The 27,314-nt window shown below is 43.3% G+C and overlaps 1 protein-coding gene across 1 annotated transcript; it reads right to left on the bottom strand.

The window, feature by feature from the left end:
* Positions 1 to 1,649: 1,649 nt before the first annotated feature.
* On the bottom strand, positions 1,650 to 23,907 carry LOC111143218 (erythroblast membrane associated protein (Scianna blood group)). The gene is made up of 11 exons (XM_022496792.1): positions 23,855 to 23,907; positions 11,897 to 11,987; positions 11,326 to 11,672; positions 9,225 to 9,341; positions 8,646 to 8,678; positions 7,640 to 7,672; positions 6,451 to 6,471; positions 5,653 to 5,673; positions 5,529 to 5,555; positions 5,412 to 5,438; positions 1,650 to 3,336 (listed from the first exon to the last, which is right to left on the bottom strand). Exons 2-11 carry the CDS (start codon positions 11,974 to 11,976, stop codon positions 2,612 to 2,614), a joined length of 1,431 nt encoding a protein of 476 aa, XP_022352500.1. The 5' UTR covers positions 11,977 to 11,987; positions 23,855 to 23,907; the 3' UTR covers positions 1,650 to 2,611.
* Between the last annotated feature and the right edge of the window lie 3,407 nt (positions 23,908 to 27,314).

Genomic DNA, 27,314 nt, shown 5'->3' with positions numbered 1-27,314 from the left:
AACGTGTGAGGCCACCGGTCTGGCCAGTAGTAATGCGTAGAGCTAACCTGCATAACCACCAAGGGATCATGAACTCAGTTTCTTCTTTACTGTGAGTTGGTGGCACTTGACGGTCCGGTAGACATCCCAGTAGGCATCCGCTTTTTCCTCGATAATTTTAAAGTCAAAGGATTGTAGAGCTAGAAGGGGGAGTAAAGATCAACTAACCCAAAACGTTTGTCAGAGAACTAAACGTTCCCTGTGTGAGGAGCTGCCTCTGGGTCCCCCAATGCTCCTGCACAGGGATTTTTCTGGGTCCTACCTCGGTAAACCTGAAAGCCGGCACAATAAGACTTCCCAGGTATTTCCAGGATGAAGATTCCCCCCCCCCCCCCAGGTTTTAGTTAAGAAGAAGTAGTCTAATAGAATATTCTCATATCTGCAACGGTATTTCAGTGCAAAGAGCAAAGAATAGTGTCTTCAGAGCTAGATAAATTAGATTTATAATCCCAGTTCTACCGCCTAGCCATTTGGAGCACCATCCCCCTCCCCCATAAAATCCCCGGTAGAATTAAAGATTAAATGAGTTAAAGCTTCTGCTTCCACAAATATCAGTTCTCTTTCCCGCTGGTAAATTTCTCTTGGGTGCAGCCAGTGTGAACAATGGGAATTAGTTTTAGGATTAAGATATTCAGGAAAGTATGTTTGAAACTGAGTATGAATGAGCGAAATATAAATCCCCCACATACACTACTGCTTATAAATTGATTAAAATGCTGAGAAGGCAGATCAGAAATAAAACTGTGGCTTTGTTTCTAACTGTGGTTAAAGCGTGCTTGGGTGGATTCAAGGCTGTTCAAATACCAATTCCGTAAGATGTTTTCCTGTTACCAGTGCAAAGCCCTTCCCCACAACATCTCATTCATGATGAAAATAACATCATGCCAAACAACAAATATCAAACTTTTATTTAAGAACTATACAAAAGCAAATAAATTTCACCCCTGCATTGTGATAATTAAACATATATATCAACTTGACCAGGTTACAGGGTGCCCAGACATTTGGTCAAACATTATTCTGACTGTTTCTGCCAAGGGTGTTTTCCAATGAGATTAACATTTAAATTGGCAGAATGAACAAAGCAGATTTCTCTCCCGGATGTGGGTGGGCCCCATCCAATCAACTGAAGGCTTGAATAGAACCAGAAAGCAACCCAGCCCCTAGTGTGAGAGAATTCTTCTTGCCTAAGGGTCTTTAGCCTGGGACATTGACTTTTTTTTCCCCCTACCTTCAGATTCAAATGGAAATTCGGATTCTTCCTGGTGGTCAAGCCTGTCAGCCATCAAACTATGCCATTAGCTCCCCTATGTCTCCAGCTTTCTGACTAACCCTGCAGATCTTGGGACATGCCAGCCTCCATAATCATGTGAGCCAATTCCTTACAGCAAATCTCTATACATATAAATATAACAAATATATATTGCCCTGGAGGACCCTGACTATGACAAGCGCTAACAGAGAGAACTTCCGACAAAAAGACCCAGTTTCCATTGGGTAGAACTGTGTACTCATCTGTGAACTGGTATCAGCCAGTATCTCTACAAAGAGGCCAGATCACGTATGGGAATGACTTCAAAGTGAGGAGGATTCGTTCTGCAAGCCACACTAAAAAAGGAGGTTCAATGTTTTAACCTCGCACAGGAGCTACCAACTTCCTATTTGAAATCAGTACTCTCACCTAAGAGGCTGTTTGCTACACAAGTAGTCAAGTCTTCTAAGATAATGGGCTTATGGGGAAAAATAGCCTCTACACTGGTGGTCAGAACTGCCACTTTTCTAGCTGGACCTCTCTAAATCCCGGGAGGAGATTCGAAAGGACCAGGGTAGCTGACAGACTACATCCATGCCTGTCTTTCCAAGGCCACGCACAGCTGGGCTGCTGTGTTTGAAGCTCTGCATCCCAGCTCCCTGTCGGTGCTCTTGAGGCTTTTCAGGATTATGGCTACCACACTTAAAATCCCTGTACCTGGTTAGCATCAATAGGTAAGTTAGCTTTGAAAACGTGTACATTAGCTCTGGATGGCAGGAAACTATACTGTAAACAAACATCAAGGAAACATAAAGGGAGGGCATGTTTTACTCTTCCAACTTCCCCATCCCATATTCCAGAAGAAGGAAGAGCGTGTGACCCAAAGGAGCTAGAGGCCTGCACTGAGAGAAGGAAAAAAGCCATTCTGGAGGGAATAAGAGAGAAGTCAGGCACCGGGCACCATAACCTCATGACTAAAAGGTCAAGTGCAGGATGAGGCAGGGTGAAGTTCCTTTAACTAGCTCCTCGAGTAGAGGACCCCTGTATCTTGGGGACACACATTTCACCATTCCATCATCCACTAAACCTAATCTGATGGTTGGTTTTCAAGAATTCTTCCAGAGCAATGGGAGCTTTAAGTCCCGGAAGGATGACAGAGTTTAGAACTGAGCGCTGGGTGGAAGGTGGTGTGATTCGAAATCACAAGGTCTAGATCTGGGGAAAGGAGATGGGATGTTTCAGAATCAGTTGTTGGGCCAGCAGACTGAAATCCAGGGCAGGGCGCTGGACCATCAGGGGAGCAGGTAATGAGGTACAGCCCTAAAAAGAAGGAACCTTGAGACCTTGAAGGGCTGGGGCAAGGTCAGAGGGCCAGGGCAGGATCATATCCCTGGGTGGGAAAATCTCCGGTGCCTGAGGGGGGAATAAGGAAGGGTCCACGTTCATGGTCACGTCTCCATTCGCATGACCTTTTTCTTCTGGCTTGCGGCCAGTTGGTGGCTCTGATTTCTGGAGTTCTGAGCAGATGATTAGAGGTGCTGTGTTTTTCCCACCGTCATGAAGGCAGGGCTCAAAGAAAGGGCGAAGGGGGCCAGAGAAGGTGTGGGTGAAAGTAAAGATGTGGGATCTGCTGGTCACATTGTAGAAGGAAATGATGCCTGCCTCATAGTCCAGGAAAATTCCCACGCACCTCGGGGGCTCCTTGAGGCGCAGCGTGGTCTGCGGGGATGTGAGAGCTTCGTACTCCTTCTCACTACTCTGGCGGACAAGCCAGTGTCCGTTGGCAGGCGTGGCAGTGATCTTCCCCTTCCTGCTCACAGACTCACTACACACCCCCAGGGCCCATTTAGTTTTGTCTCCCACGTCCACCTCCCAGTAGTGACAGCCTTCTGTGAAGTACTCAGCGCCCAGGACACTGACAACAAAGTCAAATCGCTGGGGGCTGTCGGGCACAGGCTGCCTTCTGTCTCCAAGCTTCACACATCGCCGGTCCTCAGACAGGATGAGTTTGGGATGTGCTGTGTCCGGGTCCAGGGTCACTGCCACTGCAGAGAGTCACTGACAGGTGAGGCTGGGGAAGGCAAGGTCTTAGGGGATCTTTGGGTAGCTTTGGAGGGAAAGATAATCTCTAGGTCTGTGATCACTGTCATTGGTCTATTTGAGTTCATGTTTCCCCCTCCCCTATATGTATGGGAGCAAAAGAAAACTGTCTTCCAGTCTCCTAGATCTGCTGGGAGTGTATTAAGTTGAAAGAGGAAAAAGTATTTCATCTGTCTATGAAACTGCCTTAATCCCTAAGAAACATTGCCTTCGTCTTCGATGGTCCCAAGGAATGTAATGTATGATAATAAACATAGGCTTTGATGTTAGACCCCGTAGCCAGCTAGGATGTGTGAGTCCCAGCTCTGCCACTTGCTGGTTATGTGACCTTGGGCTTGTTACTTATCTCCCAACTTCAGTTCCTTCTTCTATAAAATGGAAGTAGGGGCTCCCATTTGTACAAATTTTGCTAATACATGAGATGGTGCCTAGTTCACACAGTGAGTGTGTGATGCTCATTTTGTAGTTAAAATCATTGCTTATAATTATCATTTTTAAAGGGTAATATAGATAGAAGGATTCTTCTTTAAAATTGTGGATCATGAGGGTCACAGTGAGTCTCCCCCTTTTGCCAAGCATAGAAAACAGGCTCTTCTTGGAGAGAGAACCCATGAAGTCTGTACTCAGTCAAGGTGGTGGGAGTGAGCCAGACCATGAGTGTCAGAAGGGTTTATGAGCTCCTTGAATGCCAACCAAGGTGATCTGGTGTTTTCTCAAGTGCCAACTCCTCATTTCTATCGTACCTGCCTGAAGGAAGCCATGTGAACAGAAGGGGGATGAGTAGCTGGATGATAAGGACTGCCAGTAGGTGAAAATAACAGGTCTCATTAAAATAGCAGCAAAAAAGGGGCACCTGGGTGGCTCAGTTGTTAGGCATCTGCCTTTGGCTCAGGTCATGATCCCAGGGTCCTGAGATTGGGACCCCACATTGGGATCCCTGCTTGGCAGGGAGCCTGCTTCTCCCTCTCCCATTCCCTCTGCTTGTGTTCCCTCTCTCACTGTCTCCCTCTCTGTCAGATAAATAAATAAAATCTTTTAAAAAAATAGCAGCAAAGGGACGCCTGGGTGGCTCAGTTGGTTGAGCAGCTGCCTTCAGCTCAGGTCATGATCCCAGCGTCCTGGGATCGAGTCCCGCATCGGGCTCCTTGCTCGGCAGGGAGCCTGCTTCTCCCTCTGCCTCTGCCTGCCACTCTGTCTGCCTGTGCTTGCTCTCTCTCTCTCTCTGACAAATAAATAAACAAAATCTTAAAAAAAAAAAATAGCAGCAAAAAAATTGCCAACTATTTAGGAATAAAATGAAAAGAGATGTGCAAATCTTCTAAAATAAAACTATGAAACCTTTTCATAGTGTGTGCTGTGGGACCGTGAGCCTCACCCACTGTCTTCTCTGAGAATCTCAGTCACCACCCCCCAAGAAAACTGATCTTGGAAGAAGGACATGGCAGGTGTGTAGACAGAAATAGGAGCACTGGCTGTTGGTCCAACTGTGGGATAGGAAGGACTTCCCAAATTTGAAAGCATGGAAGAGACTACACAGGAAAAGACAAATAAATTTGACTACAAAAACAAAACAAAACAAAACAATCATATAGAAAAAAAAAACATAAGGAAAGTAAAATGAAAATAAAAAACTTGGAAAAATAAGTTGTGAAAAATATGACAAAGAACTAGTATACTTTATATAGAAAGAACCCTTACAAATCAAAAAGTAGTCTGGACAGGACAGGAACAGACCAGTCACAAAGATGACATCCAAATAACCAACACACTTATGATCAATCTCAAAAATCATAGAGAACCCATAAGAAGATCACAAGATATATATATATATATATCAGTGTTTTAAATGAGGGGAGACTTTCCAAATCTAAACGTGACCCCCCAAATCACAAAGATTTTTTTTAAATTTGATAAGCAGATAAACAGATTTGATTTTAAAAAGCTTTAAATGACAGTCTGCATTCCACAGGACCAGAGCTATGGGCTCTGACATGTGGATGCCCTGACTGGTATAACTTACCAAAGTGCAGCCTCGCCCGCCTCCAGCCTGAAAGACAGAAAGGGGATGCTTGAATTAAAAGGAAAACGGAGAACTCCTGGGGCGTGGGGGCCAAGTGCAGGGGAAGGTGTACCTCACCTGAGTTCGCCGCAGCTCTTTTCAACTCTATAAGAGAAGAAAGAAGGAGATGAGCTATTGCTGGAAATACAGACTCAACGGGAGATCAGGTGGTACGAGAGTTAGAAAAACATGGGACACTTACTCAGTTCACTCCGGAGTTTCTCTGAAGAATAAAAACAGTTGGACCAATCAGAACAAGGACTTCCAGAGTGCTGCAGTCCCATCCCAACCACATTCCCACATCAGACCCTCAGTAGCAGTACACTGAGCTTTCCCATGAAGGGGCTTGCCACAGCCGTGGCTCCCAGCCGTGGGCCAGGGCTCCCCGGGGACAAGGCGGAGGAGAGTCAGCCAGTTTCTGTGCCCGCCAGAACTTTCTGGCAGACCAAGTCAACAACACATCTTCTGCACCTAGGTCACCACAACGTAAACATTTGTAGGATGTTGTGAGAGAAGAATAAAGTCCAAGTTCATTTAAAACCATCACCCAATGTCCATTTGATTTCCTTAGGTATATTTTCTCAATGTAAAATAAAAGAGACATGGCATCACATGTCTGAAGGTTTTTGTGGTTATAAAGAGGTTCTCATACATGAAGTGGTGGAGAAACACTGCTCCACACACTCACTGTAATGAGGATCCCAAAGGGAATGTCACACCTAGGGAATAAAAAGGGTCTCCCAGGAAGCTTCACCCATGGGAGGTGAGCGCTTCCCAGTAAAATCTTTCCCACGTAGAGACCAGATAACAGTTCTGTGGGAAAGAGGAACAGGAAATATTTGAGAAGAGAGGACTTTGAGAGCCAATACATCTCCAAGCCCCATGACCTCAAGTACCCTTGCCCCATCTTCTGCCCCAAGAAGTGAAACTGAGACACTCATCCTAAAGCAAAGACGTCAGCAGAAGGAGGTTTATGCCATAGATGAGCAGTGGAACTTACTGAGGGCTTTATGGAGCCTTCCTAAAAAAACAGAAAAAGGCACGCGTAAATAGATGGGACACAGGAAGGCTCATCACTCCATCCCCTCCCACCTGACCAGTGGAAGGGGTGATGAACCAGCCTGTGGGCCCTGAAACTTCCCGAGGACCTGGACTGCCCGGAACTTTGGGTTTGCCTTTCTTGGCCCTCCCTTTTTTTCCAGCTTTTTCTGTGGTCCCTGTTGAGTGTTTCTGTGTGTTTGTAACTGTGTGCTCACGTACATGTGTCTTGTTGTCCTTTAATAGCCTACTGTTGCTAATAGCGATACTGTGAGACTCCCAGTCAGAGACAACCCCACTATACCACACCGTGCCTTCCGCCCCTGGACAGAATGGCCATAGCATCCCAGAGGTGGGCGCACCCACACTTTCACCAACTTGAAGGAGATGGGATGCAGAAATCGGGGCAGACAGAGCCATTTCGAGCCAGGGACTTGTCTTCCCAGAAAGACCTTCCAAGGGCAGAGCCCCCTGTTTTTTTTGGTACCCTGGATGTGTCTGACTTCTACTCTCAGTGGTCCAGGGCAAACCCTCAATTAACGAAGATGACAGGTGGGAAGGGAAAGGGGTACCAGGCTTTGTAATAAGAACTTTTTAAGTTGTCTATTTTAATCCTGAAAACAATCAGGTGAGGAGACTCACTGTCCCCATTTTACAGATGGGGAAACCAAAGCTCAGAGCAGTGAAGTACCTTGTCCAAGGCCAGTAAGGGGCACACTGGTGATCTGAGCCGAGTGTCACTGAACCAGCCCTTTTCTGTAGAGCCTGGGATCCTCCCATCATATCACACTGCCTCTCTCAATGCAAAAGCTGTATGGAGTTCTGAGATGCTCATACACCCCATATGACCATAATAATACCTTTTCAAATAATAAGTAGACCTTCTTTTTAAGTGATTGGTGGAAAGGCTGATGAAGGGAGCTCAGGACAATTCAGACCTGTGAATGTTGATCAAGGGCATCCCCTCACCATGGTTGCTCTATAGCCCCTTGATATGGGAAAGTAAATTCCAATAATATTAATGGAAGGTGTGTGTGTTTGTGTGTGTGTGTGTGATGTGTGTATGACAGACTGTCAACATTCATGTAGAAGTGGAAAGAATATGTTCTTTGTTATTTGTCCCCTACTCTTTATTCTGTACATATAATTACCTTTTTCTTTTGCGTGGTTTGAGAGAAGATTTTCTAGAGGAAGAAAAGTAAATGAGATTCTGTGCCATTACTTTGACGGTCCCCAACTCCTACTGAGTTCACCTGCCTTTGAGGCTCCCTATCTCTACCTCCTTGACCCAGGCCCTCACCATCTCTCATCTGGATAACAGAAACGGTGCCCCCCACCAGCCCCCTTCAACCTGTCTTGCTTCCTCTGGTCCCTTCTTAACACTGCAGCCAGAGAGCTTCTCGAAGCACAATTCTGGTAAGGACTGCCCTGTTCACTGTTTTACCACTGCTCCGAGAAGAAAAACGAAAGCCCTTCACATGATCTGCAAAGCCTCCCCTAGCCTGACCCCTGCTAAGTCCACAGCCTCATCCCCTGGCACCTTTCCCCTCACTTCTGCACTGTGTGTCTTTTGCATGTTGTTCTTTCTGCTGTGGAAGGTTTTCCGTTCCCTCTTCCTCCAAGCCTGCCCATCTTCCAGATCAAACATCCTCTGGGGACTCCGCTCCTGTCCTTCAAGTTTGGTTGGTTGGTTCCTCCTGGATCTAGTCTTTACGGCCCTTAGAACTTCCTCTCATGGCATGTGTGCACATTTATCTATGTAATTACTTCACTCACATCTGCTTCCCTGACTGGACTGAAAGCTCCAAGAAGGCACAGACTGTATCTGCTTTTACTTGCCATTGTGACCCCAGCATCTAGTATAGTCCTGGGCACTTAGTAGACAATCACTAATTGTTTGTTGAACAAATAAAAGCTCCCCCCATGTTAGACTTACATGACTCCCACAGATCAAGCAGTGAGTTCGCATACAAAAATCACCAAACATACTAGAAGGCAAGCTCTGACAAGAAAGTGTCTGTGAAAACTGGAAAGGACGGTAAAGATGTCCCACCACCCCTGCCTGTAAGGACAGCAGATACTGGGATTTTCAGCTAATCTAAAACTAACAAAATGAATAAAACACAGTAACATCTCCACCCAACTCAGGACACTTACCTACCTCCATCACCTGTTCATAGAGAAGCTTCTCTAGAAGACAGAAAGAGAGAGGTATCAGTTCAGTTTAAGGAAGGGCTTTTTCTAATAGGCAGAGTTGTCCAAAGATGGCCCAAGCTGCCCAGGAGGACTTTGCTCCTTGTCATTCTGGGCGTGTGTCTATTTGAAAAGATTAGCGGGTCTTCAAACCATCAGATAAGGGAAGGAATATTGGATTCCCTGACTCTCAGGGTCATGTTCAACCCTGTGATCCTGTGAAATTCAACCATATTTATGGGGTTTTATCTCATGGCTAGAATTGTGTTTCTTAATTAACTAGCAGGCTGGCAAGATCAGTTCTTTCCTAATTTATCAAAAGATAATGATTCACAGCTCTGTCCCGGATTTTTCTGCAGTTTCTCTGACCTTCTCTGCATTGGGAGTTCCCAAGCAAGGCTCTACCAGTTAGTTCTCTCTCTGCCATTTTGCAGGGTCTCCAACCTACAGGTAATTCACGTCCATGTCTACTTCTTCCTGGACATTTCCTAGAGAAGCCCATCCCACTTCTTGCCAGCCGGGGCTCCCTTACCACTTAGTTACCTTTTGATCTTCTTTGCTTCCAGATGAGGTAAATGCCCACAATGATGAGAATCCCCAGGACAGGCAGGATGACAGCAAGAGCCACTGTTGAGGAGGAGATCCTCCCTGGAGAAGGGGCTAAAACAGAAACCACCAATGGCCACCCTCAAAGAGACATCCAACAGCTTCTCCCATGCCACAGACCCCACTTCAGATGGCAGATGGCTCAAGCACATCCCAACTTCTTGGGTAGAGAGAGACTTCTAGCCAAGAATGTTGGGGGAATGACCCAGGGATGATTTTAAAGTGAGATGTTCATTTCTTAGGGGTAGTTCTGATTGTCCTGCCTGAAGACAACAGGTTAAACTCCACTTTTCAACCACAACCTTGTCCTGTCCTAGATGGAGCCATTATCTGGGGACTTTGAAGGATAGGAGGGGCTTCCTCAGGGATCATCTCTAGTCTTCTCATGAGCACCCACCTGTCTCCGCATCAAGTCCTCACTCTGCTGTGAAATAACAAGTCAGTGAGTGACATCTTGGCCCTGAGCCCTACCAGCAGGGGCAGAACCATTTCTGTGGTGCTATAGCAGGAGACCTAAAGCCTGGGCAAGAAGAAAGGAGAAAGGAAAGAAGAGAAAAAGAGCAGAAGAAGCTCTGTGACCCATGGGAAGAGTCTCAGCTGGATGCGAGACCTCACTCAGCAGTATGTGACCCTGGGCAAGAGACTGAGCCTCCCCAAGCCTAGCTGACCATCTAGGAAATAGAGATGATATAACTCCTGTCCCGTTGGGTTGTAAGGAGACTTACCCAGGAGAGTAAAGCACTTAGCACTTCATGAGAGGCAGTGGCAGTAGTAAGGGAAGGGAGGGGGACAGAGAGAAAAAAAAGAAGGGACTCACAGAAGTCCTGATCCCTTCTGATCTGGGACCCCAGGCCACAGTCTGTCTTTCCTGGCTCCAAAACCACTCTGCTTTACCACATGGCTCCATGTTTAAAGGGTCTTTAAAAGATTCACACCCTTTGGATCCCTTAATTTTACTTCCAGAAATGCATTCTAAGAAAATAATCAGAATCACATCCCAAAATATGTGCAAAGATGTTCACTGAATCATTCGTTATAATAGGAGGAAAAATTGGAGACCACCCAGATGTCCAGAAATAGGGCTCTGATTAATTTTATTATACTATAACCACACAACGAAGTACTGTGTAGCTCTTAAAAATCATGCTGCAGAGAACTACTTAAGGACATGGGCAGAAAATGCTCAGGACGTTGTAACTAAAGGAAAAAAGACCCAGCGGAATACATATATGAAAACACACACACTCAAGAGATGGAGACATACAAGAATGTCTTGAAAGAAATGCCCCCAGAGGTTAGCAGCAGTTCTAATTTATGACATAACAGGCCATTTCCGGTTTCTTTATAATGTTCATCACTTTTTCAACTTTTCTACCACAAACATGTGTTCCTCACAGAATTTTAAAAATCTGAAAATTCTTTATAAAGTTTCCACTCAGGTAGGAGTTTTCCGCAGGGGCTTCGAGCCCGTTTACTGCCCTGGCTTTTACCTGCTATGAGCATGGCTGTGGTCTTCTCTTGGCCAAGGGCCAAATTGTGGACGGTGCAGGACACGTTCCCCAGCGTGCTGTCCCTGACTCTGCTGGACACCGCGATCCGGAAGAGCCCAGCTTCCAGGACATGGACATCCGACAGGGGTCGAAGCACTCTGCCTTGAGGGTCTTTCCACTGGGCCAAGGGCTGTGGAAACCATCCCGCGGACCTGCACACCAGCTGGATCCATCCAGCGTCGTAGCCCTTCACGTGGATGTAAGGGTCGGAGCCTAGAACTGGAGGGAGACGGGGAACATAGGTGCCTGACAGTGGGGGCGCGGTCCCCGCCAGAGCTCTGGCCCCCTTCCTGCAGCATCCCCGGGGGAGGCGGGGCTGTCCTGGCCACTTGCGGGCCCGCCCTCTCAGCAGCCCCATGCTCCTCCCAACCGGGTGAGAGAGAGTCTCTGGCTTCATCCTCACACTTCGCAAATGCACCCCTGGGGTAACTGCATCCCACGATTCAGGTCTTGGGGGTACCTCTGTCCCCACTTTGTAAATGACTAACCTGCCACCTGCAGGGTCACGGTGCCGTCCCGAGTCAGGTTTCCGATCTGGACCTCGCATTGGTACAGCCCTCGGTCCTCCAGCCGGACGTGGCGGATCTCCAAGGACACGCTCCCCTCTCCCGGGTCCCTCCGCAGCGCCGTCCGCCCCTTGTATTCCGGCATCACGCCTTCCTCCCGGTCTCTCCCGTCGCGGAACACGTGCACGACCTGGGAGCGGTCCGGCCTTGGGGACCGTAGCCACGTCACCGCGGTGGGTACGGTGACCGGCCACAGGGGGATGGGGCAGGGCAGTTCGGCTGTGCCCCCTAGTGGGGCCAGGTGGTAGTCGTCGGCGTCCCCTGCGTAGTGCGGACAGAAAACAGACAAGGGCGTGTGGGCGCGACCAGAGAACAGCCGCGCGGCGGTGGGTGAAAGGGATGTCTTGGCGAAGAGCAAGGCCAGGGAAGGGCATTGGAAAGGACTCGGCGGGGAGGGGTGGGTGGAATAGAACGCGGGAAGAAATAAGGCCCCTTGTTCTTGGGACTCGTTGGGCAGAGGTCCCAGGCAGGGAAAGAGGCTCACCAACTCCTACCTGACAACGGCAGGGGCAGCCAGAGGAACATAAGTGCCACGAGGCAGCTGCAGAGCCAGGAACCAGAGGAACTTGCCATCTCCGTGGGAACTAGGAGGACAGATGCAGGGAGACACCAGAGAGGGCTGGTGAGCTTGATGTGGGTGCCGGGACAGTGTAAGGAGGTGGGGCGCCAGTGAGGGCTGCTTGGCCAACGCTCTGGAATCACACAGCCCAGAGTTGGAATCCGAGCTCTGCTACTTATCTCCATGTCAACTTGTAACTTAACTTCTCTGGGTAACCTTGTAACTGAGACTCTGTTTCTCTGTTTTTAAAATGGGTATAGTAACTGTGCCTTCTGGCAGGATTATTGTGAGGGTTGAAGGACGGAAGTGCTCAATGTGGAGGCGGGGTCATGGGTGTCTATGAATGCCATGAGTGAGGACCATGGTGATACGGAGGGTGAGGCACTGAGTGTGATTTGGAAGGCTGAGGGAGGATTCTGGAAGAACAAGAACTTACACTGGGGACTAAACAGGTGCACATCAGGATACTGGCTTCTTCTAGCACTCAGTGTCCCAAGACAGACTTGGAATGGGCCTGTGGTTAGCCTGTCTTCTACCGACAGTGGATTCAAGTCTTGGCTCCACTCATGGGCTAGCTCCATGGCCCTGGGAACATTCTTAATATCTGTGGGCCTCTAGTGCTTAATCTATAAAGGTGGAAACTTCTTCCCAGGTTCAAGAAGGCAATGCATGGAAAGATCTTGCCACAAAGGCCTCGCAGAACAAGTGTTCAGTAAATATGCTGTAGTTGTTATTACTGAATCAATGAGTGCATGAACCACAAGCACACCCCAGAGGATTCCCTACTTGAAAACTCTCTTCCAAGTCAAACTCTCACTCTTTGCAGATGAAATGATACTTTATGTGGAAAACCCAAAAGACTCCACTACAAAACTACTAGAACTCATACAGGTATTCAGTAAAGTATCAGGATATAAAATCAATGCACAGAAATCAGTTGCATGTCTATACACCAACAAGAAGACTGAAGAAAGAGAAATTAAGGAGTCTGTCCCATTTACAATTGCACCCAAAACCATGAGATACCTAGGAATAAACCTAACCAAAGAGGCAAAAAATCTGTACTCGGAAAACTATAAAGTGCTCATGAAAAAAATTGAGGAAGACACAAAGAAATGGAAAAATGTTCCATGTTCCTGGATTGGAAGAACAAATATTGTGAAAATATCTATGCTACCTAAAGCAATTTACACATTTAATGCAATCCCTATGAAAATACCATCAATTTTTTTCAAAGAAATGGAACAAATAATCCTAAAATTTGTATGGAACCAGAAAAGACCTCGAAAAAGAAAGCCAAAGTTGGTGGTATCACAATTCCAGACTTGAAGCTCTATTACAAAGCTGTCATCATCAAGACAGTATGGTACTGGCACAAAAACAGACACATAGATCAATGGAACAGAATAGAGAGCCCAGAAATGGACCCTCAACTCTATGGCCAACTAATCTTCGACAAAGCAGGAAAGAATGTCCAATGGAAAAAAGACAAGCTCTTCAACAAATGGTGTTGGGAAAATTGGACAGCCACAGGCAGAAGAATGAAACTGGACCATTTCCTTACACCACACACAAAAATAGACTCAAAAATGGATGAAAGACCTCAATGTGAGAAAGGAATCCATCAAAATCCTTGAGGAGAACACAATTAGCAACCTCTTCGACCTCAGCTGCAGCAACGTCTTCCTAGGAACATCGCCAAAGGCAAGGGAAGCAAGGGCAAAAATGAACTCTTGGGACTTCATCAAGATCAAAAGCTTTTGCATAGCAAAGGAAACAGTCAACAAAACCAAAAGACAACTGACAGAACGGGAGAAGATATTTGCAAACGACGTATCAGATAAAGGGCTAGTATCCAAAATCTATAAAGAATTTACCAAACTCAGCACCCAAAGAACAAATAATTAAATCAAGAAATGGGCAGAATGAACAGAAATTTCTGCAAAGAAGACATCTGGATGGTCAACAGACACATGAAAAAGTGCTCCACATCACTCGGCATCAGGGAAATACAAATCAAAACCATAATGAGATACCACCTCACACCAGTCAGAATGGCTAAATTAACAAGTCAGGAAATGACAGATGCTGGTGAAGATGCAGAGAAAGGGGAACCCTCCTACACTGTTGGTGCGAATGTGAGCTGGGGCAGCCACTCTGGAAAACAGCATGGAGGTTCCTCAAAAAGTTGAAAATAGAGCTACCCTACGACCCAGCAATCACACTACTGGGTATTTACCCTAAAGATACAAACGTAGTCCCCCTCTCCCACCCTCTGCCTGCCTCTCTGCCTAATTGTGATCTCTGTCTGTCAAATAAATAAATAAATAAAATCTTTAAAAAAAAAAAAAGATACAAACGTAGTGATCTGAAGGGGCACGTGTACCCGAATGTTTATAGCAGTAGTGTCCACAATAGCCAAACTATGAAAAGAACCTAGATGTCCATCAAAGGATAATGGATAAATAAGATGTGGTGTATATATACAATGGAATACTATGCAGCCATCAAAAGAAATGAAATCTTGCCATTTGCGACGATGTGGATGGAACTAGAGGGTATTATGTTGAGCGAAATAAGTCAATCAGAGAAAGATAATTATCATATGATCTCTCTGATATGAGGAATTTGAGAGGCAGGGCAGGGAGGTGTGGGGGGGGTAGGGAAGGAAAAAAATGAAACAAGATGGAATTGGGAGGGAGACAAGCCATAAGAGACTCTTAATCTCAGGAAACAAACTGAGGGTTGCTGGGGGGTGGGGGGGTGGGGAGAGGGTGGTTGGATTATGGACATTGGGGAAGGTATGTGCTATGGTGAGTGCTGTGAAATGTGTAAGCCTGATGGTTCATAGACCTGTGCCCCTGGGGCAAATAATGCATTATATGTTAATTTTTAAAAAAGAAAAAAAAAAAAAGTACTTGCTACTGCCAGAAGTTCCTCTAGTAGGAAACAAGTCTTTCATGCCACAACTGGGGATGAAGTTTAATTCTAAAAACTCTGGAGAAGTGGGGCAACTGGATGGCTCAATCAGTTAAGCATCAACCAGACTCTTGGTTTCAGCTCAGGTCATGATCTCAGGGTTATGAAGTTGAACCCCGCATCAGTGCCCACGTTGGGCATGGAGCCTGCTTGGGAGATTCTCCCTCTCCCTCTGTCTGTCTCCCCAGCCCCAGTCAAGCTCTCTCTCTCTATCTAAAAAACAAATAAACAAAAAACCCCAACAGAGATATTGTCTCTTGAATTCTCCCCAATATTTCAAATCCTCTCAAAGAGGAGGGTTTTTGTAGAAGTCATCAGGCTAGGCCCCTGAAGGTTTTGGAATTGGGCAAAACAGGACTTAGAGGAGGTGGAACTGTCAAAGGGAGTTTGGGAAACTGAAGATGGACTTAAGCTTTGAACAAATTTCCAATCCTTTCTCTCGTGGCAAACAGCACACTGCTTTAGGGTTGTTTTTGTTTTGTTTTTGTTTTTCAATCATGATGCACATAACATCCATCTCTAATCCCCTAGGGTTACAATTGGCAACACAGCAGCAGGACACAGTGTGGTTAGGACTGTGTTACAGTCAAGACTTTTTCCCCCTCTCTATCCCACCCATTTTTCCCACAGGTTACCAGCTACTCAGAAATTGAAGAGAAGTTAGGTAAAGGAGAAAGGCTCTCTGCCTTATCAGTTATCATCCAAGGTGGAGCATCTGGGTGGCTCAGTCGGTTAAGCATCAGCCTTCAGCTCAGGTCATGATCTCAGGGTCCTGGGATTGAGTCCCACATCAGGCTCTCTGCTCAGTGGGGAGCCTGCTTCTCTCTCTCCTCCCCTACTTGTGCTCTCTGCTGCTCTCTCTATCTCTCTCTCAAATAAATAAATGAAATCTTTAAAAAAAAATTATCATCCCACGGAGAGCCTGCTTCCTCCTCTCTCTCTGCCTGCCTCTCTGCCTACTTGTGATCTCTGTCTGTCAAATAAATAAAGTCTTTAAAAAATTATAGTCCACGGTGGAAGTAGGCAGGGCCTGAGATCCCTGGCAGTTACCCTAATCCCCAAAACCCTCAACTAGAAGGTGCTTTTGTAACATCCCTTGGGTAGACGTGCCCAGAGTGACACAGAGCTCCATGCTGAACTGGGGCTGCTTGTAGTCAAGGAAGAGGAGAACCCCACGGTCCCATCTTCTGAGATTCAGATAGATTATTAAGTGATTAAGAAGATGGGCTCTAGAGTCAGCTTGGGTTCCAGCTCTGGCTCTGCCATTACCTGGTTGTGTGACCTTAGACAGGTTAGTTAGTTAGTTAGTAATATAATTGGTTGGTTTCTCCAAGTCTCCTCTTAATTCACACATGAAATGAAGCTAATAATAGTACCTATCTCATAGCTAGGGTTATAGTAAGGATTCCCAGAAAATACATGTGAAATCATTTGCACCAGATTCTAAAAATAAAAAAGCAAATGAAGTCCTTCCATCATGCTGTCACTCTGTAAGAGGGCAGCTGAGGTGGCCTGAGGAGGGGAGTCTCCCTGAAGCATATTACCAAGTTACCGATGAACAGAAAGTGGCTGTGGGAGCAGACTAACCCCGGGGAGGATGACATCAGAAGTAGGATATTCACTCTCTAGTCAAAAAGAGAAATGCAAATTAAGGCCATGGTTAGATATGTTTTGTCTTCCTTTCAAATTATCTAATATTAAAAAAAAACAAACCCAGAATTATCACACATGTGGGCAAACCAACTCTCTTGTTCATTGCAAAACAACTGTCACAAGTATAAGTTAGTCATAAGTATCAAATGATTTGTAAATATGCAAAAGTTTTAACCCAGGAATTCCACTTCCAGAAAAGAATCTTATAGGAATCAGTAAGGATGTGTATAAGGATTTGCTGGTCAGGATGCTCATCACAAAGTAATTTTTTTAAAAAATATTTTATTTATTTATTTGACAGACAGAGATCACAAGTAGGCACAGAGGCAGGCAGAGAGAGAGGGAGGGAAGCAGGCTCCCCGCTGAGCAGAGAGCCCGATGTGGGACTCGATCCCAGGACCCTGGGATCACGACCCGAGCCGAAAGCAGAGGCTTTAACCCACTGAGCCACCCAGGCCCCCCACAAAGTAATTTTTTATTAAAGATTTTATTTATTTGACAGAGAGAGACACAGCGAGAGAGGGAACACAAGCAGGGGGAGTGGGAGAGGGAGAAACAGGCTTCCTGCTGAGCAAAGAGCCCTATGCAGAGCTTGATCCAAGGACCCTGAGATCATGACCTGAGCTGAAGGCAGATGCCTAATGACTGAGCCACCCAGGCATCCCACAAAGTTATTTTTCAAAAGGAAAAAAGGAAAGAGACCCAAAAGCCCATTAAAATGAAGATAGTGAACTATATATGATACACTCTTGGAATGAAATACTATGCAGCATTTCATAATCATGTCAAAGAACAATCTTTAATAGCACCGGGAAATATTTACTATAATCCAAACCAATAACTTTAAGTACAATATGCATAGTATGATACCATTTAGGGAGAAGGTGCTCAGGAAAAAAAGGCAAGAACGTAGATACTAAAAAAAAAAAAAAAAAAAAGACTACTTCTGGGTGTAGCAGTGAGGATTAGGTGACCTTATATTCCTCTATATTTTCCCAATTTTCTACCTTGAATACATATAACTTTGATGATCAGAAAACAAATACAGTGAATATTAAAAGAAGGAGGAGGAAGATGATGAGGAAGGAAGGAGAAGGAGGAGAAACAGAGTAAATTTTGAGCAAAGGCACACACAGTGCAGGAGGCAAAGAATCACAGCTGGCAGTGCCCCCCCCCCCCATCCCACCACTAACCCCCAATCCCCCACCCCCGGGTCAGGGTCCACAGCCTGAAGCTGCAGCCATAGCTGCTCAGCGGGCCTCTTTTCAGAGCTTGGAATGGAAAATTAACAAGGGCTGCTAGGTCTTTTATTTCATATATTCTTACGTCGATGTAATAACCATCGGGTCACCATACTGATCTCCAGGATCTATCCTTCTGATCTGGTTGGCCAGGATGGCCCCTCCTTCCATCATGTTCTCAGTTAACATATACCAATATTATAATAATAGACATTCTATTAATGTAGGATTGAATTAACCCCAAATCCTAAATATATTTTTGGATTGCTAATATTGTTCTCTATTAACAGTAGCTCCCATTTACTATACCTATAGGTATTCTGCATATGTTGTCTTTGGTATTGATAATAACCCTGAGAAGTGGGTATTATATTCCTCATTTTACACTTGGAATAGGAAAGGCAATCATGCACACACCAGGGTATTATGCAAGCAAACTAGCAGTAGAATGTCGAACAGGGATAAATAGATGAAAGAATGAAGGAAGGCATACACCTGTAGCATGAGATACAAAATAGGCAAATGACTTCCTCACTTTTCTGAGTGATCATCATGGAAGTCCTTTATGAAGAAAGTCCCCCTAATAAATATAAAATATGATTTCACCTTCTAAAGTTCAATATGCATACACAATTCAAGGACCATTCACATCTTAACCACATCAAGTGTTTTGGCCAAGGAATACGGCTTATCTCCCCACTTATTCACATCTTCTTTCATTTCTCTCAGTGAAAGTTCTCACTGAGAATTTTATGGTTCTCAGTGTATGAATCTTACATATGTTTTGTCAGCTTCATTCCCAAATATTTAATATTTGATGGTATTGTTATTAATTTTAATTTCTGATTTTTCATTACTAGCATATAAAAACACAGTTGATTTTTGTACGTTGGTCTTATATCCATGATCTTGCTAGATTCACTTGTTAGTTCTAGGAGTTTTTCTGTAACTTCCACAGGATTTTCTACATAGGTGATCACATCAGCTGTGAATAAAGAAAGTCTTATTTCTTCCTCTGTAATCTGGAGGTCTTTTATTTCCTTATCTTGCCTTATTGCATTGGTTCCTTGCCTTGTTCCTGATCCTAGCAGAAAACATTCTTTCCTCACCATTGAGTGTAATATAAGCTTTTCGTGGATGTCATTTATCAAGTCAAGCAAATTCCTTTCTATTCCTAGTTTACTGAGAGTTTTTATCAGGAATGGATGTTAAGTTTTGTCAATTTATATTTTTGTATCTATTGAGATGATCAGATAATTTTTAATTTTTAGTTTGTTAATATAGTAAATTACATTGGTTGATTTTTAAAATATTAACCAACCCTGCCTTCTGGGGATAAACCTCAGTCAATCATGAAGTAGTAGCCTTTTTTCTATATCTTTGGATAAAATTTTTTAAAATGCTAAGAATTTTTGCCTCTATGTCCATGAAAGATAGGGTCAGTATTTCTTTTGTACTATCTTTTTCTGCTTTTGGTAATTGAGAGTAAGGCTGTTGACACAGAATGAGATGAGAAGTATTCTCTCCTCTTCGATTTTCTAAAAGAGTTTATGCAGCACTGATAGTATGTCTTCCTCAAATGTTTGACGGAAATCACCAGTGAAGACATCTGGGCCTAGAGTTTTCTTTATGAGAAGGTTTGTAACTACACATTCAATTTCTTTAATAAACATAGGCTCATTCAGATTATCCACTTCTTCTTGAGTGAGTTTGGTAGTTCGGGTCTTTCAAGAATTTGCTTCATTAATTAATTAATGTAGTAATGTCACCTCTCTCATTTCTGACATTGGTAATTTGTGTCTCTTTTTTCTTGATCAGTCTGGCTAGAGCTTTATCATTTTTATTGATCTTCACAAAGAACCACCAGCTCTTGGTTTCATTGCTTTTCTCTAATGTTTCTCTGGTTTCTACTATATCAGTTTCTGCTTGGATTGTTATTACTTCCTTTCTTCTGCTTCCTTTGGGTTTGTCTTTTTCTTGTTGTTTAGGTCATTGATTTAAGATCTTTTCTAATATATTCATGTAGTACTATAAATTTCTCCATAGCTATTGCTTTAGTGACATCCTACAAATTTTAATATGTGGTGGTTTTATTTTCATTATGTTCAAAATATTTTCTAATTTCCCTTTTGATTTCTTCTTTGACCTTTGGGTTATTCAGAAGTGTGTTTTCTAGTTTCTAAATATTTGGGAACTTTCAAGATGCCTTTCTGTTATTAATTTCATTTTCTTAAGGACTATTTATTTTAGAGAGAGAGAGCATGTGCACAAGCATGGGGGTAGGGAGGGACAGAGAGAAAGAATCTTCAAGCAGACTCCCCACTTGATCAAGCCGGACCTAGGACTCGATCCCACAACCCATGAGATCATGACCTGAGTCGATACCAAGAGTTGGGTGCTAAGCCGACTGAGCCACCCAGGTACCCCTCTGTTTATTAATTTCTAATTTAATTCCATTGTAGGCAAAAAAACATATACTGTATGATTTGAATCCCTTTAAACTTACTGACTTGTTTCATGTGCTAGCATATGGTCTATTTTGGTAAATGTTTCATGTGTGTGTGTTTCTTAAGGTGTATTCTGTTGTTGGGTAGAGTGTGAGTAGTGTGATGTTAGATCTTAGATTTTTTATTTTTTTATTTTTTAGATTTTATTTATTTGAGAGAGAGGGAGTGAGCATGAGAGCAGAGAAGGTCAGAAGGAGAAGCAGACTCCCCATGGAGTTGGGAGCCCAATGCAGGACTTGATCCCAGGACTCTGGAACATGACCTGAACTGAAGGCAGTTGCTTAACCAACTGAGCCACCCAGGCCCCAGATCTTAGCTTTTTAATTAAAGACATGTATTTCATGGGGCGCCTGGGTGGCTCAGTGTGTTAAAGCCTCTGCCTTCAGCTCAGGTCATGATCTCAGAGTCCTGGGATCAAGCCCCGCATCGGGCTCTCTGCTCAGCAGGGAGCCTGCTTCGCCCCCTCTCTCTCTCTGCCTACTTGTGATCTGTCTGTCAAATAAATAAATAAAATCTTTAAAAAAAAAAAAAAGATGTGAATTTCACTCATAATGTCATCTGAAAAAAGCAAAGAGTAAGTCAGTGAGAAAATTCCGAAGAATCCAATGCTAAATAAAACCAAATGGTAAAGGAAAAGCTAGTATCCTTGGTGCATGGAAGGCTAGAGTCAGATGGCTTGGTTTTAGTCCTTAGTCCCTAACTTACTATGTGACTTTGTAACTTTGAGCAAATCACTGTGTCTTAGGCCTTAGGTTTCCCATTTTTAAAATGGGAGATTCACTTACATTTGTTGAGTTCAGTGTAAATTGGAAAGTACCAAGAAGTAAACAAATGTATTTGCCCTTTAATCCAGTAGGAAATATTCTGGAACTCTACTCTAAGAAAAGACTCTGAAAGAAAAAATGTTACATGACCTCAGCAGTATTATTATAATAGTGAAAAACTGGACTATCTACAAACACATCAATAAGGAAGATGACTAAATAAATTATGGTTCATCAAGCCTATGTTTCAAGCGAAAACTAATAATAATGTATTAAAATCAAAATATGAAATAACATGTTTACAATGATTATAACTAGACTAAAGAGAGTTTAAGAAAGGAGTTGAGAGTAAGTCCCATAAAATAGGGATGGTTAATAATTAAGACGTTGGAAATACAGACAATTTTTTCTCATCTCTATTTCCTAACTTATTAATAAAGCACACTATAACAATAAAAATATGTATCACAAAACTAAATTCAGCAAAAAGTAAATTTGTGTAATTAAGGAGTTTTGATTAGACGGAGCACTAAATTCTTTTCCAGTTCTAATATACTATAATTCTGCTTCATGAAAAGGAAAAATTTTCAGTTCTTTGCTAGAAATAACTTAATTAGGAAACGTGATGCTCAAGTTTACAAAATTATTGAATTAGAGGAGTATTAGTCAGTGTCTAATGTGAGAACCTTCAGAGGGCAGAGTAGTGGTGAAGGAGAACCATGGTATTCAGTGCGCATTTCCAAGTCCGATGGGGAGAAGAAACCTAAGAACAGGGGAGGAAACTAAAAGATGGTAGTGGGGAGACGGGCTAGAAGAAAATGACTGGAAACAGAAAAGGGTGAACAGATAGTGTGTGGGGGTCCTCATCATTGGCTGTCAAGATGCCGCCTCTCGTATAAGACCCCCATAGTACAGCATGTCCCCCAAGTATGCTGCTATATGTAAATATGTATTTTTTCATTGCTGTATCAGAATTCTAATTTTTTTTCTTTGTACTCATCCAACTTCAAGGAACTAAAATCTCTCTTTTCTCACTATGTCCCCAGTCGTGGCCTCAAATTCCCTCAGACTTTGTGAGCCTCTCACATGCCCTCTGAGATAGGTTTTTCCTGCCCTGACAGGCACCCACCAGTCAGTCAGCTCCAATTCACCTCCAGGATAGCCCCAGAGTATTTCAGCCATTTAAAAATAGTTTTTAGGGGCAGCTGGGTGGCTCAGGCTGTTAGGTGTCTGGCTTCTGCTCAGGTCATGATCCCAGGGTACTGGGATCGAGCCCCACACAGGGATCCCTGCTCAGCGGGGAGTCTGCCTCTCTCTCTCTTTCCCTCTGCCACTCCTCCTGCTTGTGCTCTCCCACTCTCCCTCCCTCTCTCTCACTCAAATAAATAAATAAATCTTTTTTAAAGAGGTTTTTATTAAATAAAATGTATTGCTTTTTCTATCCTTATTGTAGAAAATCTGGAAATTATCCCCCAAAATGGTTAAAATTTTAAAAATCATTTGTAATCCCTCCACTCAGAGATATGTTTCTTCAAATATTTTTTCCATGCCTATGTATTATTTTTTTTTAATTGGACCACACTGTTGATATTTGCCAGTTTTCCCAAGTACTACATTATGTACATTTTCCCATACCATCAAATATTCTTTTAATGATTTAAGTATTCCATCATGGATATCAGAGAATTTTTAAAATGATTCTACATTTGTAGAATATTTAGGTTTTCCAACACGTTGTTATTACAAGCATTGCTACAATTGATAATGCATTGAGGACTAGAGTTAGAAGTCTTAGCCCTAATCTTGGTTTAGTTCCTAACTGTTGACTCTGTAACTTTAAGCAAGTCACTTAAACTCTTGGGCTTTGAGTTTCCCATCTTCAAAACAGACTCTTAATGTGCACTACCAAATTGCCTTCTAGAAATTGTCAAATTTCAAATTGTCAAATTGTCAGATCAAAGTTAGGAAATTGCTTGTTTCCCACAATCTTGCCATCACAGGGTTTTATGTTTTTAAAAAAATCACTGTCATTTTAATGAGTAACAAAATGTATCTCTTTTAAAATAATTAATGGTGTTTTATTTTGATTTATATTTCTTGATTACTTAATTGTTATTTGGACTTTGTCAATTACCTGTCTAAACACTTTGTCCATTTTTTAATGTGGGCATTTGCCTCTTTAATGGCTTACAAAATTCTTTATATGGTAACAATTTTTTTCTGCTACACATGTTGGAAACATTTTGTCTCCAGGCACTCATTTACATTTGGGTTTTAAAAGTTTAATTTCAAGCTTTGCCCAGTGGCAGTATCGTAGCCAATGAGGTTTATCCGAGGCTCGATTATTGCTAATTGAAAAAGTTTAATTTCAAAACTTTTAAGTCAGAAAAAAACACACAATGGAAGTTCCCTTGACAACTTCAAGCAGACTAAGACTAGACGCTCAAAATCTGCAGATGATCAGTGTAAATGCACACAGTACAGGACCCAGCTAATAATAAGGGTTAAATAAATGATAGCTTTCATAATTAAGACTGATAACAATACTACTTCAATGAGAGTCTTTCGTCAAAACCCCCTTGTCCAGCCCCCTTGGTCACTCAACCTTTTGTGCCCATTTCCCCTTCCCCCATTTCATCCTTTAAAATGTGAGTGAGGACAAGGCAGATAGTTTCTCCAACGGACTGGAGGATCCTCAGACAGCCAAAGACAAAAGAATGAAGAGAAGAGAAAGGGAGATGGACTCACCACCTTTGGAATCGAGGGCCCTCTGTCCCTCACCAGCAGAGCTGGAGTCTCCAAGCTGGGAACGCTCCCTCCGGCCATTCAGGAAGATGAAGCACCGGACAGGGACATCAGGAACGCCATGGAGGTGAGCCTGGGAAGATTTCACCTTTTTATTCAAAGCCCAAAGCCAGGGGCTCCCCTAGCTGTCTCCTATACACCAACAAGCCACACCCTGCCTGTCTGCTCCTGATAAAGGAACAGAGCAAAGAGGAGGCTAAAAGCGAGGGAACATTCCCAGTGCCACCCAGTGTAAGGGAACTTTGCCCCTCAGCCCCCTTTCCCTCCCAAGCTAACTGCGTAATTATTCCCTGCAATATGTTTTGATCCTATCATACTCTTTCGGACAAGCTTGCTCCCCTTTACTTCCCATATTAGAGTAAAATTGAAGATTGGTTTCAAAGACACCCACCAATTAGCTGCCTTCTTTAACCCACTACCTTTATCTCCAGCTGCACCCCGACGTGTGTTTTCTGACAAACAGACTTGCTTACTGTCTCCCAACATGTGATAAACCCTTTCCTGCCTGGCTTGCTTTCATAATATCCATACCTCTACATTCATAATATCCATAATTGTATCCTTAACAATGCATTATGTATGTTTGACCTTTACACAGATGGAGCACATTGTACTGAATTCCCTGTGATTTTCCTTTTTTCACTCAACCTTAGTTTCTGAGTCTAGCAGACACCTGTGCTGGCCCACACTATAGGCCTTCAGCCCCGCCCCCCCACCCTTGCCCCATTTTGGCAGGAGGAGGTAGCTGAAACTTGTAGGCGAGCTGCCAGCAAGCCACCTCAAAGGCCACAATGTCTCTTTGCTTATCTGAATCTGGCCTCTACAAAGGCTGGGAAGGCTGTTCAACCTGTATGCAGCCCAGGAGTTCAGGAACCTTAATACCCCAGGGGATAAACTGGGCAGTGACCGGCATCAGCAGAAAATGCTCTAGCTTCACACCTCCGGAGGGACAGTTCTGAGCTGTATTCTACACAACACCTCAAAGAGTTCCCAGAGGGAATGAGCTCAGTAACCCACAGACATCAGTAGTTCAATAATGCAATTTTAGCACTTTTTCTTCCTTTTCTTCTCACTTACCGTTTCTGATTCCTGGGATCACCTCCTTTTTTTTTTTTTTTTAAAGATTTATTTATGCAACACAGAGAGAGACAGCAAGAGAGGGAACACAAGCAGGGGGAGTGGGAGAGGGAGAAGCAGGCTCCCCGCTGAACAGGGAGCCCAATGCAGGGCTCAATCCCAGGACTCTGGGATCATGACCTGGGCCACTTAACGACTGAGCCACCCAGGCACACCCTGATTCCTGGGATCACCTCCTAAGTAAACTCTTGCACAGAAGGACTCAATTCATACTCTCCTTTTTGGTGGGGTACAGATTAAGATACCAAAATCCAGATGGATTCACAGAGCTCTGGTACATTCATTCCTCACTGTGTGGTAGACATTGTAGGAATATGCCAACATTTCATCCATTTCCTCATTGATAAAAATGTGGTTTGTGCCTGGGCTTTGGCTTCTACAAACAGAGGCTAGGAACATTTTTTTTTTTAATTAACATATAATGTATTATTTGCCCCAGGGGTACAGGTCTGTGAACCATCAGGCTTACACACTTCACAGCACTCACCATAGCACATACCCTCCCTAATGTCCATCACCCAGCCACCCCATCCCTCCCTCCCCCACCCCCCAGCAACCCTTAGTTTGTTTCGTGAGATTAAGAGTCTCTGATGGTTTGTCTCCCTCCCGATCCGATCTTGTTTCATTTTTTGCTAGGAACATTCTTTCCTGGTTCACATGTGCAAGAGTTTCTTTAAGACAGCCATGTGTGAGGTCTGTGGGGTCCATGAACTCCAGGAGCTCCTGAGACCCTTTCCTGAGGTCCCCTGGTATTCTTATGTTCATAATAATACTAAGCTGTTATTTATTTTTTCGTTGTGTTGACAGTTCATCTGCTCCTGTGGGCTCGAGAGATCCCAATAAAAATAGATGGTTCTCATGAGCTTGGTAGTGACATTAAGGATTAGTGATTTTTTTGATGTTGTGTAATGAAATGTGTCAACATTTGAAACATCTGCATAAGTCCGTGAACCAGTAACTTCCAAATGGTTAATGCATGTCTTGACAAAATCATGCAAAGATAAAAGATCTATTCAATATGCAAGATACACCAGTGGGTTTAACTGTGGCAGAGTATGAGAAGTTCGCTGGTGTATTATACATTTGAAAGTTGCTAAGAAAGTACATCTTAAATGTTCCCACCACAACAAAGGTAAGTTTGTGACAGGATGGAGAAGTATCAGCTAATTTTATGGTGGTAATCATTTCCCAGTGTAAGCGTATCAAGTTTACAAGTTGTATACCTACCTGTCAATTATATCTCAATCAAGCCTACAGGGGAAAAAGACAAGAAAAGTTTACTGGTATGATTTTAGATCCTATGCTGCAGTAACCTTTCAGAGACTACCACTTGCCAAGTTTGGCTATATTATCAAAGAATATCCACAATTATCTGAGGAGATGATTGAAATGCCTCTTTTCCAGTTACATCCACTTCAACCACACAGCCTACTGCCACAGACCAAATGCAAGAGCCCATATGAGAATCCAGCGGACTTCTAACCAGCCAGACGCTTAAGAGATGTAGAGATATGTAAAACATTGCCACTCCTCTCACTAATTGTTTTGTTTCAGAACATAGCTGTTTCTCATATAACATGTTGTTTATGTTAACATGTGTATATGTTATGTTTATGTCATGTTTATGTTAACATGTCTATGTTAACAGAAGTGTTTATGTTAACGTGTGTATTGTCTTCTTAAAATTTTTAATTTAAATTCAATTAATTAACATAGAATATATTATTAGTTTCAGAGGTAGAGGTCAAGTGACTCACCAGTTTTATGTAACACTCAGTGCTCATTACATCACGTGCCTCCTTAATGCCCATCACCCAGTTACCCCAACCCCACCTCCCTATTATTGTCTTTAAGTGAAGTAATAATTATATTGAAAACTTCTTACTTCAATTTCTACTAAGGCAAATTGCAAAAAATATAACCCATATAAGCTGAAGCTCTTTAAGGTCCTCAATAATTTTTAAGGTACACAGATATACACACAACTACATACATCATGCTATCACTACATCTACCAAAATTGGCAATAATCCCTTGATATTATTTGATATGCAGTCTACGTTCGCACATTTTCAATGATGTCAAACATGTCTTTTCACACGTGGTCTGTTCAAATCTGGATCTAAGCAAGATACATATATTACGTTTTCTGGTTAAGTTCCTAAAGGGTCTTTATTCTATAATGATCCCTCTGTCTTCTTTTAATTTTAAGATTTTATTTATTTATTTGAGAGAGAGAGAGAGAGAGTGCATCAAAAAGGGAGAG

This window comes from Enhydra lutris, unplaced genomic scaffold (assembly GCF_002288905.1).
Source record: "Enhydra lutris kenyoni isolate GAN:26980312 unplaced genomic scaffold, ASM228890v2 scaffoldscaffold9, whole genome shotgun sequence".
Lineage (NCBI taxonomy): Eukaryota > Metazoa > Chordata > Mammalia > Carnivora > Mustelidae > Enhydra > Enhydra lutris.
Note: the sequence above shows the minus strand (reverse complement) of the source record. Positions and strands in the feature narration are given on the sequence as shown.

Bases quoted from the DNA above. Each gene is read 5' to 3' on its own strand.
- LOC111143218 (XM_022496792.1), bottom strand. From the start codon at position 11,976: ATGGCAAGTTCCTCTGGTTCCTGGCTCTGCAGCTGCCTCGTGGCACTT. The intron at 8,679-9,224 runs GTAACTAAGTGG...TCTGTCTTCTAG, and splicing joins GAAGCAAAGAAGATCAAAAG to AGAAGCTTCTCTATGAACAG. The intron at 6,472-7,639 runs GTAATTATATGT...CTGTTTTTTTAG, and splicing joins AAACCACGCAAAAGAAAAAG to GAAGGCTCCATAAAGCCCTC.